Source organism: Penicillium verhagenii, assembly GCF_028828195.1.
Source record: "Penicillium verhagenii strain IBT 33310 chromosome Unknown utg000003l_segment0_segment0, whole genome shotgun sequence".
In the NCBI taxonomy this organism is placed as follows: domain Eukaryota; kingdom Fungi; phylum Ascomycota; class Eurotiomycetes; order Eurotiales; family Aspergillaceae; genus Penicillium; species Penicillium verhagenii.
The window spans coordinates 3,069,009-3,082,252 of record NW_026643167.1 but is presented as its reverse complement, the minus strand read 5'-3'; the positions used below and the strand labels follow the sequence as shown (position 1 = coordinate 3,082,252).

General features: G+C 50.2%; 3 protein-coding genes across 3 annotated transcripts; 2 read left to right on the top strand and 1 right to left on the bottom strand.

The window, feature by feature from the left end:
- Window positions 1-67: 67 nt before the first annotated feature.
- Window positions 68-520, top strand: N7466_002529 (uncharacterized protein; the record flags this gene model as incomplete). Its single annotated transcript, XM_057161927.1, has 1 exon — window positions 68-520. One exon carries the CDS (start codon window positions 68-70, stop codon window positions 518-520), a length of 453 nt encoding a protein of 150 aa, XP_057025212.1.
- Window positions 521-1,180: 660 nt separating this feature from the next.
- Window positions 1,181-1,720, top strand: N7466_002528 (acyl-CoA N-acyltransferase; the record flags this gene model as incomplete). The annotated part of the gene is made up of 1 exon (XM_057161926.1): window positions 1,181-1,720. One exon carries the CDS (start codon window positions 1,181-1,183, stop codon window positions 1,718-1,720), a length of 540 nt encoding a protein of 179 aa, XP_057025211.1.
- An 828-nt stretch (window positions 1,721-2,548) lies between these two features.
- N7466_002527 (putative translational activator) lies at window positions 2,549-13,013 on the bottom strand (the record flags this gene model as incomplete). Its single annotated transcript, XM_057161925.1, has 10 exons — window positions 2,549-3,050; window positions 3,194-3,344; window positions 3,455-3,724; window positions 3,891-3,988; window positions 4,723-5,624; window positions 5,687-5,878; window positions 5,937-9,761; window positions 9,816-10,695; window positions 10,756-12,827; window positions 12,893-13,013. 10 exons carry the CDS (start codon window positions 13,011-13,013, stop codon window positions 2,907-2,909), a joined length of 8,655 nt encoding a protein of 2,884 aa, XP_057025210.1. The 3' UTR covers window positions 2,549-2,906.
- Window positions 13,014-13,244: the final 231 nt, after the last annotated feature.

Genomic DNA, 13,244 nt, shown 5'->3' with positions numbered 1-13,244 from the left:
TCACTGAAGAAAAACTAGCAAGAAAACCCAGACCTTCATCTCCACCCATCCCGCATCACGCATCAGGATGCGTCTCCATCAAATCCCCCCCCAGCTCAGGGATCGCGACAAGATCAAGTGGCTCCAAGAGTCCATCATGATTTTTTACTGGCCGGGGGTTCCTAAACTAGCCTTCCAAATAATGACTTACAACTGCCAGATTGAAGACATCCGCGAGGATGAATGGCTTCAGGCTGAAACTCTCGATTTCGATCTGCTTTTGGAGGAGCTGGCCCGGTGTCCAGGGTTCGATCCCAATCGGCACAAAATCACCTGGTCCCCCAGGATGCCTGGTGAAGAGAGCTGCTTCCATAATTTTACACAATTTGACGAGGAGGACCTCACCAGTGAAAACTTTGCTGAGATTCTGGAGAAGGGTATCAAGGCTCACTGTGGATTTCTTCCAGTGCCGCCGAAGGATTACCCGTATGAGATTTTTATCTACTTCATGATCCGTGATCTGTCGTCATCCTCGCCGTGATTCTGGTATCTGGTTTCCACGTTTCGTTCCCTGGCGAAGGATGTTACTGAGACCGAGGTTGCTGATGGTGTCCAAGGTTAGAAAGAATCTCCTCAGGATGCATAAGAGCTAGCGGGTGCTGAGTTGGTTTTGCAATCTTGGGTGTGGATGGACTCGTGACTCGTAAGCATAAGATTCTCAGACAGTTTTTGTTTGCCTGCCACTGAAAACAATCCCAGGTTGAATATTTCAATTATTGAGCAGGGTTTGCCAATCAGAAAGCAGACTTAAAGGGTGGAAATTGTATGAGGGGAATGATCACGACTGATGAATTTTCATTAAATCACTCATAATTTATTTAAGGCATCTGATAATTTACTAGTACGTTCGCTCATGTTCATTGATTGTACACTGTTGGGTTGGAAACGCCATTTTGCGCGATTTTCCTTGATTGCGGCTTAGATAGTACGATTCCCGCTTATTCTTCAGCCCGACGCGCCCTTTCAACTACATCTGACTTGGGTTACATTTTCTATAACAATCAACCAGTGCAAGACTGTATAGTAGTGATTATAAAAGACGGAAAGGTTCTTCTCGATTGATTTCTTACAGTCAAGAAAGCCCAAAGCAAACACTACATCCTAAAACCCACAGTGATCATTCATCTTTCCTCACCCCACAATGGCCGATCTCCACTTTCGCATCGCAACACTAAACGATGCACCATCCATTCAACAACTCGTGCAATCTGCATTCCGTGCAGAGGATTCCCGAAAAGATTGGACCGCAGATATGGAGCTGGGAAAAAGCTTCACAGTCTCCGTCGAGGAGGTGAAAACAGTCATCACCAACCCCGACAGTGTCATTCTCCTTGCTTTCACCAAAGATAATGATCAAGAAATCCTCGTGGCTTCGATGGATACTGTCAAGCGCCCGAATAATAGTGCGCGCTTTTCGATGGTTGCTGTGAACCAGAATTACCAGCAGGCAGGGGTTGGTCGGCGTGCTCTTGCTTACGCGGAAGAATACTCACAACAGACGTGGGGCGTGACTACGTTGGGGTTGAATGCGCTTTCAACGCGACAAGAGCTGATTGCTTGGTACTTGCGTCAAGGGTACCGAAAGACTGGTGAGGAGTCGCCTTTTCCCACGGAGAAATTTCCTCATTTGGATTTGCCGGAGGATATGTGTTTTGTGGAGATGGAGAAGCAGCTGGCTTGAATATATCCTGTGTTTAGGGCCTCCACATATATATCCATCCACGGATACATATACACTGATGCACACCTACCACAAACTATATAACACCCGAATATCCATCTGCACATGTGGGCATGTCCAAATCATTGGTCCACAGATTCATGGATACAAGCATACCCTTGAATATTGAAGATCCGGGCCACAAATGTTTATATATCAATGCTTTATGCACATACCTTAGTTTATGTAGGGCTATGAGGTATCAATTGATTACACATGCATTGATATCTACCAGTTGATATAGAAATCCACGTGCATTTGAACTTGCCTTCAATGTTTAACCTCAACATTGAATATTGACTATTGATGCACACCTATGTATGTAGGCTCCAGCACTTCCAAGGTTCCCAACTTAAGGGCTCAACATTGAAGACCAGTTGACCATTCAATGTTGAGATCCTTGCCCCCATGTGGAATCCGTCTCCGGATTTTATTTTCAACATTGAATGCTCAAGCACACATCTGGACCTCGGGATCTGGTTCCAGCTGTCAGCACTTGAGCACTGGAGTGTCAAAAAGGCACACATGTGCAGAGAAGAATCCAAGACCCACCTGCCCAGGCAATCTCCGCATTTTCTATATACTAGTACCTGGATAAACGAACCTTGGAAGTTTGTATGCAAATGTGATCTGTCAAGACATCGAATCCATTAGATATCAAGTGAGGCTCAATGAAGAGGCCTCGTCCATACCTCAAGGCTTACCTAGTACATCAGGAGTATAGCATGTAAGCAGCAACTGCAATATAGTAGAATCTACAATCAAAAGATGGACCGACGGGTAAAGGAAACGATCACATTTCATAACAAGCGCGACGGGGGAAGTTTTTAGTTTTTTTTTGTTTTGAAAAAGTAGTTTCCTTTTGCTTTCTCGTTCGTTATTAACAAGAAGCTTGAGTATCACATCATCATCGCATCTTCCTATTGCCCCCACATTCCCTTTCCAGAAAGCCCCGCGTGTCAACTGAAAAAAGAGTCCGACCATAGGAAGAGTCGAAAAGTAGGGCCGACCTAGAATTCGAGGGGGGACAAATAACTTTGCAGGGGCCGAATCCCGGAACAAACCCACAAGGGAACCGCTTTCAACCTCCGCACCATCGCCGAAAGAGAGAAAAACGTCACACAACGGAATGGGATTTTTAGAGGATTTACTCCTGGGCCTCGAGGGCGGTGCGCTTGGCCTCGGTGCGCTCTGCGCGACGCTCGCGGAGAGCCTTGTTCTTGGCACGCTTGGCGTCCATCTCCTCCTTGAGGACACGCTCGCGTTGGCGCTCAGCCTTAGCCTTCTGGATCTATAGGTAGGAAAATAATGGGTCAGTTTGGGATATTCCTAGATGTTTGCAAGAGGGTGGGATATCATGTTTTCGTAGGTCGATTGCCAAATTGTGCAGAGGGGAAAGGGCAAGAGGTGGGAAGTTCATCCGGTGGTACTTACGTGCTCAACAAGAGCGCGCTTGTGCTTGAAGGTGTTACCCTTGCTCAAGTGGTACAGCTCGTGGTAAAGGTGCTTGTCGATCTTGCCGGCGGCACGGTAACGGACGAGGAGACGACGGAGAACACGCATGCGGCGCATCCAGAGGACCTGGCTGTAGAGAGAGAAAAAGACAAGATCAGCATGGCTGTTGCCTAGGATACAATCTATCTCCCCTCCGTCTGAGGGGTTCAAAATTGTATGGGAAGAGTTGTTCCTGCATACCTGGGCATACGGGCGTCCTTGGTACCCTTGCGCTTACCCAGACCGCGGTGACGACCGATGCGGCGGGCCTCGTTGAGCTCACGGGCGCGGGAGCGCGAGTGCATGGTGACGGGCTTGCGGATGATGAGGCCATCGCTGACGAGCTTGCGGATGGTCTGGCGGGAGTTGGCGTTGGAGATCTCGTTCATCTCATTGGGGTCGAGCCAAATCTTGCGCTTACCGCAGCCGACCACGGAGGCGGCGAGGCGCTTCTGGGTGCGAAGGTTGACCCTATTGAGAGAGAAAAAAAAGTCGAGGTCAGCCTCTGCCACACAATCACATTCATTCGGTATCGATCCATTTTTCCATGCTCGAGTGGGCGAGACACAGCGAGTTCCGAGGAATCAAATAATAGGGCATGGGTTCTCGTGTTGGAAGTGTATTTGATGGCACTCACATCTTGATGTCGGCGTATCGACGGTCGTTTGGCGGATGATGTTCGTAGGGCACTCGACAGGGAAATCCAGGCAGTGAGAAGTTGGGCGGGCCGATTAGCTAATTTCTGGTAAGCGAGTGCTTCGGCCACACTAGGGTATTAGGGCTGCACCCTTAGCCCTATTCCCGATCAGGTAATCCGGATCTCGAAAATCAGAAAAAAGAAAATCAATTCTTTCAAGGTTAATGTGGGGAGAGAAGCCTTGATTGGACGGGGGAAAATGTTGACACTGTCAAATGATTTATTTCAAACGGAGGAGATTTAATTTTTGTTTGCATATGTGAGAGATTTCGGTAACTTGCTGTTCATCTAGTTCACTCTCACTGTTTGAACTTGATCTGACTGTCAATGATTTGCCTTGAGATAAGAGCACGTGACCTAACAAGTGGAGATAGAATCACATGATGTCAGTGATCAGCCCCACTATCTACAAAGATAGTATACACAGGTGTGAACTATAGATAGCCGCAGTCAAATATGAACATTGAACATAATATCCCTGCATTTCAAGTCTTGGCGATCTCCATTCAAATCCATATTGCAGATGAAAAACCTATGTGTATCTTATCTCTTACAAGTCTACTAGGCTCTTATTGGAATTCGGCAGGTATTAAATCGTCAAAACAGCTTTTGTACTCATGAAACAAACAAACATAAATAGATAAACAATAAAAGAGCCCAAGGCCATATCTATACATATGTGCATAGATCATATCCTTGGGATGCTGGACTCAATCCCTAGCCGCAAAGTTGACATTTAGTCATCAGCAAATGCATCCTGCCCCAGGTCCACCTTTCCAATACTCCACATTTCCTTCTCATCATCCACCTCGTCATTAGACAGGCCCAGTCCACCGACACCTCCTTCGGCCAAGCGACGCTCGCGTGCTTGAAGGGCAAGACGCATGGCAACACGCTTGAAGTAGTCAGACATGCTGCGCTTGGGTCCAGGCGGGAGAGAGGCGCCGGGTCCAGCCATGTACTTGTCAAAGACTTCGGTATCACTATCCACCACGGAGAAGATGGAGAGGAAAGCAGCTTCAGCGGCCAGCTTCACCGGGATGACCATGTCACGAACTCCGGCAAAAACGGGCGGAGCCAGTAGAGCCAGATGAGCACGGGTCATCTCGGGGTGGAGGCGGCTGATGGTTCGAATAACCACCAACGCCAGGCGGCGGGTATCCGATGGGCCACCTGGAACAATGACGGGCGTAAGAGCATCAAAGATGGTCTTATGTGTCTCAAAGGTGTGGTTGCCATCATCAGCCATCAGGAATTTACCCGCGGCGAGGACACTGTTATCAGAGACAAATGTATCTTTGCTCGCAATACCCTGGCAAATGGCCGAAGGAGTCTCCAGGGAGAAGTGTTCCAACAGAATTGAAGGAGCCTCTACCAGGAGGGAGTTCAAGCCAAGAACAGACGAGTGTGAAAGCTGGCCGTTGAGGATTCGGTTCTTGATCATAGTAACCGCACTAGCCTCCGGAAGAACCTTGACAAGGACACCCAGCAACTTAGCATTGGTAATGGCAACCTTGTCAGTCTGATCACTGGATTCGTCATCAATGAGGGCAATAATAGATGACCGGGACGCGTCGCTCATGTTGGCACCGGCCTTGCCGACAACCTCTTGGAGAGCCTTCATCATGGCGTTCTTTACACCTTCATCAGACGTCTTGGATCCAGCGATGAGCTCTGGAGAGTGTGTTAGTAAGTATGAATACAATTTAGCGAGTTCAAAAGATAGAATAACATACCAGCAATGAGCGGATCAACCCTGGGGGTCAAAGTAATCAAAATACCAAGACCCTTGGCAGCACGGTCACGTAGGGTCTCGCTAGAAGTATCCGCCAAACCACGGGCAAAGGTTCGCTGCAGCTGAGGCAGGAAAGGCTTGACAGCAAGCGGAATCTTCTCGAGCAACCTGTTAAGAGTGAAGAAAATGGCGCCTAGATAATGGAAGTTAGTATGTTATCAATTTAGCAGGGCAGACAATCAAAAACTTACACTTAATTTCCGTCGATCGTTCCGATACAACACGAATCAAAGGACCAGTGATTTGAGTAACGAAAGGCTTGAGAGAGTTGGGATTGGTACGGTCGATAATATCGGAAATAGCCAGCGCTGATTGAGTACGCTGATCGGTGCTGCCGTTGAGCAGACCCTGCAAGAAGATCGGCAGAATAGCCATGATTCCCTTCGGCAGACTGAATCCAGGAAGATCTGCACCTGGCACACCGACCTGTCGCAGAATTTGACGAGCAGGAATGGCCAACACTTCCATCTCCTCCTTGCGCATGTGAGACATGAGGCCACTGAGAGCGGTCCATGCCGCCTTGACAACGTCCTTGTCCGAATCATCAAAGGAGATCAACAGGACACGAATGATATCTTGGTAATATCTCGAGAAGTCGACATCAGCCTCAGCAAAGAAGCTGGTAAGGTGAAGAGCAGCCTCAGCCCGACGATGTTGATCGTCATGCTTGACAAGAGATAACATCACGTTCATGGCTACGTTCAGGCCGTCATACTCATCCACGGATACCAACACTGTATCGAGGGCAGTGCGGAGTTCTGATTGAAGGTCTTCGTCCTTGGTCTGGATGATACCATCCATGAGGCCGTTGATGATGTTGGGTAGTCTTCTTGTCATGGCTCCACCAGCAACCTCGGCCAAAGATGCAAGGGCTCTGGCGTTGAATGCGGTGATTGGAGGAGTAAGAAGGGTGGGAATGAGGTTGGGAAGGATGATGTTCGCGCGGGTTTGCTCGGTGAGCAGGGTCAACAGCGCGGACAGGGCCTGCTCGGCATCCTCGTCGTTTCTCAGCAAGTGAAGAAGGTATGGCAGAACCTGGTCGACTGCTCTCTTGCCCATGATATCTTGCAAAGCGTCAAATGCCTCGGCAGCTGCTTCACGCACGTCTTCATCGTTATCGACGAGAGCGACACGAACAGTGGAGATAAGAACCTTCTCAAAGTCCTCCAGGCCCTCAGGGGTGGCGGAGGTGATAAGCTCGCGCAGAGCAATGCAGATACCCTGCTTAACATCGACATCGGGCGAGGCCTGGAGACCCTCCTCAAGCAGTGGTAGCAATGTGGACAGGACTGATTCTCCAGCCTTCTTGATGAGATCACCAAGTGCGTTGCTGGCAATGACCTTCTGCTCCATGTTCGACGATCCGAGGCGGCGAATGATGAGCTGAGCAAGAGTAGGCACCATCTCCTTGAGGATCTTGGGAGAGGCAACCAGGGCCTTCCAAACACCCATAGCAGCACTCTTGACCAAGCCTGAAGTATCACAGCGACAGATGAACAGGGCAGAAAGAACCTTATCTCTGCGCTCTTCTCCAAGAACCTCCAGAAGGGACTGGCCAGCTTGAGTGGCCTCTTCTTCCTCTTCATCAGCCTCGGCCTTTCCGGTAATACCGGTAAGACTGAAGAGAAGATCTCCAACCAACTCAACGGAGCTGAGACGAATGCGGTAGCTATCGTCCGCCAGACCACGCTCCAACTCGGGAAGCAGAAGATCGATGGCCTTGGTGGAGAAGTTCTTGACCAACAGGCGACCAGCCCGGAGAGAGGTCTCACGGATGGACTCAATATCGTCAGCCAAACCAGCAAGAATGGGAGGAATGATTTTGCTAAGGTAGTTGGCGAAGCTGTTACCAAAGCAAGCGGGCAAGAAGATGAAGAGAGTCATGAAGCCCTCGCGCACAGCAGCCTTGGAGCTGGACACGTTCTGGAGAATGGTAGGCAGCGTCTCCTCCAGTCTCGTGGTACCCAGACCCGCGAGAACCTCTGCGAGTGCCTGTGCAGAACCCAGTCTGTCTCCCGCACCGGTGTCTGACTTGAGTGTATTCATGAGGTTGGGGATGAGGTCGGGTAGAGCATCTTCTCCAAGCTTCTCGATAAGAGAACCCAGAGCCTTCGAAGCGGTGGCACGAGTGGTAGGAACGGGGTCGACAATGGCCAGGTTGAGGCCAGCGACAATGATTGGCAGGTGTGAAATAAGATCCTTGCGCTCAGTAAGATGGGCCAAACTGCCAATGATTTGGGCAGCCTTGCGCTTGGTGTTGGATCGATCGCTAAGGCCACGCTCCAAGATACGGACAACAAGAGCAAGCGAAGGCGCGTCCAAGTAGTGCACGAAGGAAACCTTGATCAAAGAGTCCAATGCCTCGTCCGTGTACTTGGTAGGGTCACTCAGAGCCTTGAGAAGCACACCAACCAAGCTCTTGACTTCAGGGTTACTGATAACTTCTCCGAAACGTTGAAGACTGCGGTTCGCAGCGTTGCGGACCTCTTTGTGGGTATCGTTGAGAACAATAGTAAGAGGCGGAATGATAACGGGCAAGCTGGCGGCAAGCTGCTGCGGGTCCAGGTAGGCCATGGCTCCAAGAAGTTCACAGGCTCCCTTTTGACTGCGCCACTGCGTATCATCCAAACCGTCAAGCAAAGTAGGAAGAATCTTCTTCACACCATAAGAGCTGAGGTTCTGGAAGCAAGCCTTAGAAGCATCCAGACAAGCATCGCGGACATCAATGCTGGGGTCTCCGAATCCTCCAAGTAGCTGGGGAACGAGGTGAATGACATAGGGCTCAAAGGTGCGCCCAAGAATGATCGCCAAGAGCTCATAGGCCAGGAAAGTACCCTGTCGCTGGTGAGGCTCTCTCTTGTTCTCGGTAGCTTCTTTGAGCAAGCTCATGACCCGGAACTCTCGCAAAGTGGAAATACCCTTACCACCGACAATACCTCCAAGACCATACGCGGCACCACGCTGAGTGGCGTAGTTCTTGGTGTTCAGAAGTTGATCAAGCATCTCTTGGACATAGTCGGAGGCCTTGGGGCCACACAGTCTGATCAGTGGTGGCAGACACTCCGAGACAGCAGACTGAACAGTTTCAGAGGGAGTCGGCAGGGTCGCAAGGAGCTTCTTCAAAACAGTTTGTAGACGAGGGTCATCGGCCTTCAAGTGTCTTGCCAAGGATCCATAGAGAACCACAACTGCTTCGTTCAGCAGATCGGAGGTTTGTGTTGCTTTGTCTGAAGTTTCCAATACGGTCTCAAGCAGCTTCATCAACTCTTCAACCTTCTGCTGGCCTCGTTGAGCAATCACGGACTTTCCACTCTCCTGCATTTGACTGCGGACGGCAGAGTTCTTGTCAACCAAGGGTCCACGTTCAATCAGGAACCGCAGGAAATCGATAACCTGCTCGCCGTCAAACAAATTGGTCATGGCATTGAAAGCCAAGGCCACACCACTACGGCTCTCCCAGTTATCCGGGTTGTCCATCTTCTTGGGCATTCCGTAGGCATCCTTCTCAGGGGCCTTGGGCTTGACATCTTCGGCATACTTGGCCTGGAGTTCAGAAAATATGCCGGGGAATTTACCCATGTCAGATTCAATCGCTTGAGAAAGTGCACGGGCGGCAGCACCGCGCAGTTGGCTGTCCTTGGAGTCCAAATACTTGATAATCTGAGGGAAAGCCTCATCATCCACTTCAAGGGCATTGTCCTCCCAAATTGTCTGCGCGATCTCGACGTTTTCTTCGACGCTATCATGGCATTCTAACCAAATATGCTCAGAGAAGTCGAGATCAGTCAGATCAATCTCAGCCTCAATGACCTGAAGCACAGATGTCCGGACAGAGGCTTCAGATACAATACTACCCTCCAAAAGAGTCTGGAGCTCCTGTTTGGTGATGCTGGGGGAGATGCAACGGCAGAAATTGAACAACGTATCCTTGATCAGCTTGTAGTGCTGCGTGTATTTTTGCATGGCGCCAAGAAGATGCTGGAGGACTTCATTGCGTGGCAATCGCACATCGGAGACTAAAATATGTTTATTAGCATCATATCCACCGGTAAAGCCACCATGCTACTTACAAGAGTTGGAGTGGAAGGAGAGCAGTTCAATGGCAAGCAGAACTTGCTCGCCTTCTTGATCACCCTTTACTTCTTCGATACCATTCTGACTCAAGATCAGGAGCAGCATTGGAAGAACATAGGCTAGAGATGCGGTATCAAGTGGCCGCTGTTCAGATGCAAACCGCAAACGGTAAAGAATTCTTGTCACGAGCTCTCCGAGGTGCTCCAATTGCCGCTCTGCGGGAAGGTTGGTGTTGCCAATGGCGCGAAGAGTGGAAATTCCCACGAACGGCCGAAGGGTGCCCAAACGCGAAGAAAGCTCATTAGAGCAGACAACGAATGCCTGAGATACCACGTCACCGACAAACAATCCAGCGCCAGCCCGAGCAAGGGAAAGTAGGCAGCTGACAGCTGTGTTAATCCATCCCTCGACGTCATTAGCGGGTCCAGTGGCAAGGCCACGGATGATGCCAGCACCGCGCTCAATCCGCTTGACTTCCTGAAGAACATCCTCACGGATCTTTGCTTCCTTAGCAAGCTGAGCCTTGACCTTAGATTGCTCTTCGGCTGTGAGCTTTTTTGGTTTCGCGCCCTTCTTCTCGGCCAGCTGTTTCCGAAGCTCCTCCTCCCACTTCAAAGTGTCATAGTCTTTGGTGTTCTTGTCAAAAGCAGGCTGCTTCGATTTGCTGCTGAGAACGTCGATGAACGCAGTGCCTTCGGGGGTGCGGGCAATGGCTGCATCCGTAGCAGTAAATTTAGAAAGACGGGAGCCATCCAAATCCGCTCGAATTTGATCAACGAGGCGCGGGATCATGACTTCAGGGGCCACAAAGGCCAGGTCACCTGCGGCACTCCAAACGGCGGAGTTGACTTGTGGCACACTCGATTGAACGGGGTCCTGTCAACTTGATTAGTATTCACAATGAATAATTCATCTTCGAATAAATATATCACTTACGGCATTAACACCAGTCAGTTGTTCAATGCACTCAACGGGGTGGGCGCGAACTAGGTTCCCGGGATCTGTGCCAGTTCTCAAGCACAGATCGATCCAAGAGGCCCCTGGAATCAACTCTGGCCTGCTGAGAACCAGGATTTTGATAAGCTGTGTCTCAAGGTTGGAAGAGGCACCTTCGACTCCATTTTTGGTAGCAGCTAGGGGGCAAATGGCCTTCAAGACAAGATGCAGTAGACGCTCGCTTGCGGGACCAGCAGAGACAGCAGCAGACTCCTTCTCCGCAGTACGGAAAGCATTGATCCATGCCCAGAGAGCATTTATGACGATGCCTCCGATGGATGCCATGTCTTTCATGTGGACACCAGATAGTGCTTTCACGGCATTGTCACGGAAGCTGGTGGGCATAATAGGGCCAGTGATGGCGTAAATAAATGCCTGGGCCCACGCATCCTTGGCTGAAACTTCGGAACCAGTAAACTTAGATCCAGAAGTGACGGCCGCCAGAGCCCTAACCAACCACTGCATCTCTTCCTTGGAACCAATCTTCGAGTAGGCCTTGGAGTTGAGCAGGAAAGAAGGCTTGGCACCCATAGTCAAAGATTGCGATACTTTCTCTTCCCAGGTAGACTTCTCTGCGCCATCAATGTCCGAAACGCGCTCGAACAAGGCCAAGAAAATATATGCGGATGACAATGCGCCGCTTTGAGCTGAGGGGAGAGGGTTAGAGGCGACCTCTCCAAACATGTCCTTCATCTTGCCAAGGAATTTAGTGACAAGAGGCTGAACCTCGGCGCTCTTGAGGGCTGTGTTATCGGAGTTCCAAAGCATTTCTCCGACATGAAGCTGCCAGATCCTTCGGAACGGAATTCGCTTGTCGGAGATACCCTTAACAACAGTATTAATAACGTCATCCACGACCTTGACAGAAGACTGAACAAGGAAAGCAAGATGCTTGCCGAATGCTTTGAGCTCCTCTTCCAGGGCGGGTTCGTTAGACTCCCGCGAGAACACGGGGCCAAAACTCTGGACAATCTCTTTCGAGGCGTCTATCGAGGATGGAATTGCAGAGATAGCTTGCGCGTAGGCAACTCTGTGTTCTGGAGCTGTGATCTTGGAGGTTTTCAAAGGACCGACGATTTCACTCGTGATCTTCAAAATCACAGATTCGGTCTGGCATCGAGAGAGGAGAGCTTTGAACGAGTCAGAAGCTCCCTGACGAATCAAAGGATTGTTCGACTTCATGCTAGATAATAAATGCTTAGACAGGCGAGTCTGGACCACTTCGGAAAGATCAATTTCTTTAGGCAGAGCGGCACTGAACGGTGGGATCACGCCAGTCAAGATCACCTCCGGTGCTCTCAACATGGATTTTTCCATTGGAGGTACCAGTTCAGCGGTCACATCCTCGTATGTAACAAACGAAGTAACGAAATCTGACAGTCCTTCGGCGATGTGAGAAGGCACGACAGATTTTGAGCCTACAATTTCCTTAACATAATAAGCCAAGATGGGCCTCTTAGACTCCTCAAGAGCTGCTTTTCTGTCCGGTAGTCGAGCACATACGCCCGAGATTACACCTAGGAACGGCGCATTCTTGTAGCCTGCTGACGAATCTGTAGCCAGTCGGCTGACTGACTGACGCACGGCGTCCTCGCCCCATTTTTTGTTCGAAAATGTTGCGCGCAACGCACGTCTAGTCACCGTGATAGCTGATTGCCTTACCGAAGGCTTTGGGGTGTGAGCAAGACAGTTTTCCAGGGCCTTGGCATCCACGGCGATCAAATCTAGCACAACAGCCAAGGGTGTGTCCTCGTTCTCGCTAATCTGCTGCAGAATATTGCAACACCACTCCAACAATACGAATGCAGATCCTGAGGCCAGACCGGACTTCGATGCTTCGGCCTTTAGGTTCTCGGATAAATATGTAAGGTGGTCCGCAGCGTTTGGGGTTCGGAGAAAGGCGCGGAGGCATTGTTGAACGGCCTGGCGTGAGGCTCGATCGACGTAAAGAGGGTAGGTCTGGAAAAGAAGCGCTAAGATATCAAGATGCGATTCCGAGGGGATGTCAGATCCTACAGAAACAAAATTAGTCTTCCAATGGCCTTTTTGAAGAGTGGTTAAGCGGGTTCGTGGTTACCGCTCTTGTCGCGAAGTTCTTGCAGGGCCCGGAGCCTTCGCAAAGTCGAACTCGAGAAGAGAGCGACCCGCAAGGCATCCAGATCCCCAGCCTTGACCTGGTCCCATGGAACTCCATCCATGATTGGGGTAGGTCAAACAGGGGAGCGGGGGGAGGGGTTGAGGTGAGGTGAGGTGAGGTGGTGTGTGTTCAAAGTGGGCTGGAATCGACCGAATGCTGTCATAAGAGTTTTGTGTGGGGAGGAACCTCTCCGCGCCGCTCCTCTCCGCCGCTCCAACTCAACTATCCTAATTCCACGCTTTACAACACCTCCGCCCCTCCTCCTCTCGTTTATCTGTGAGTAATTTCAGTG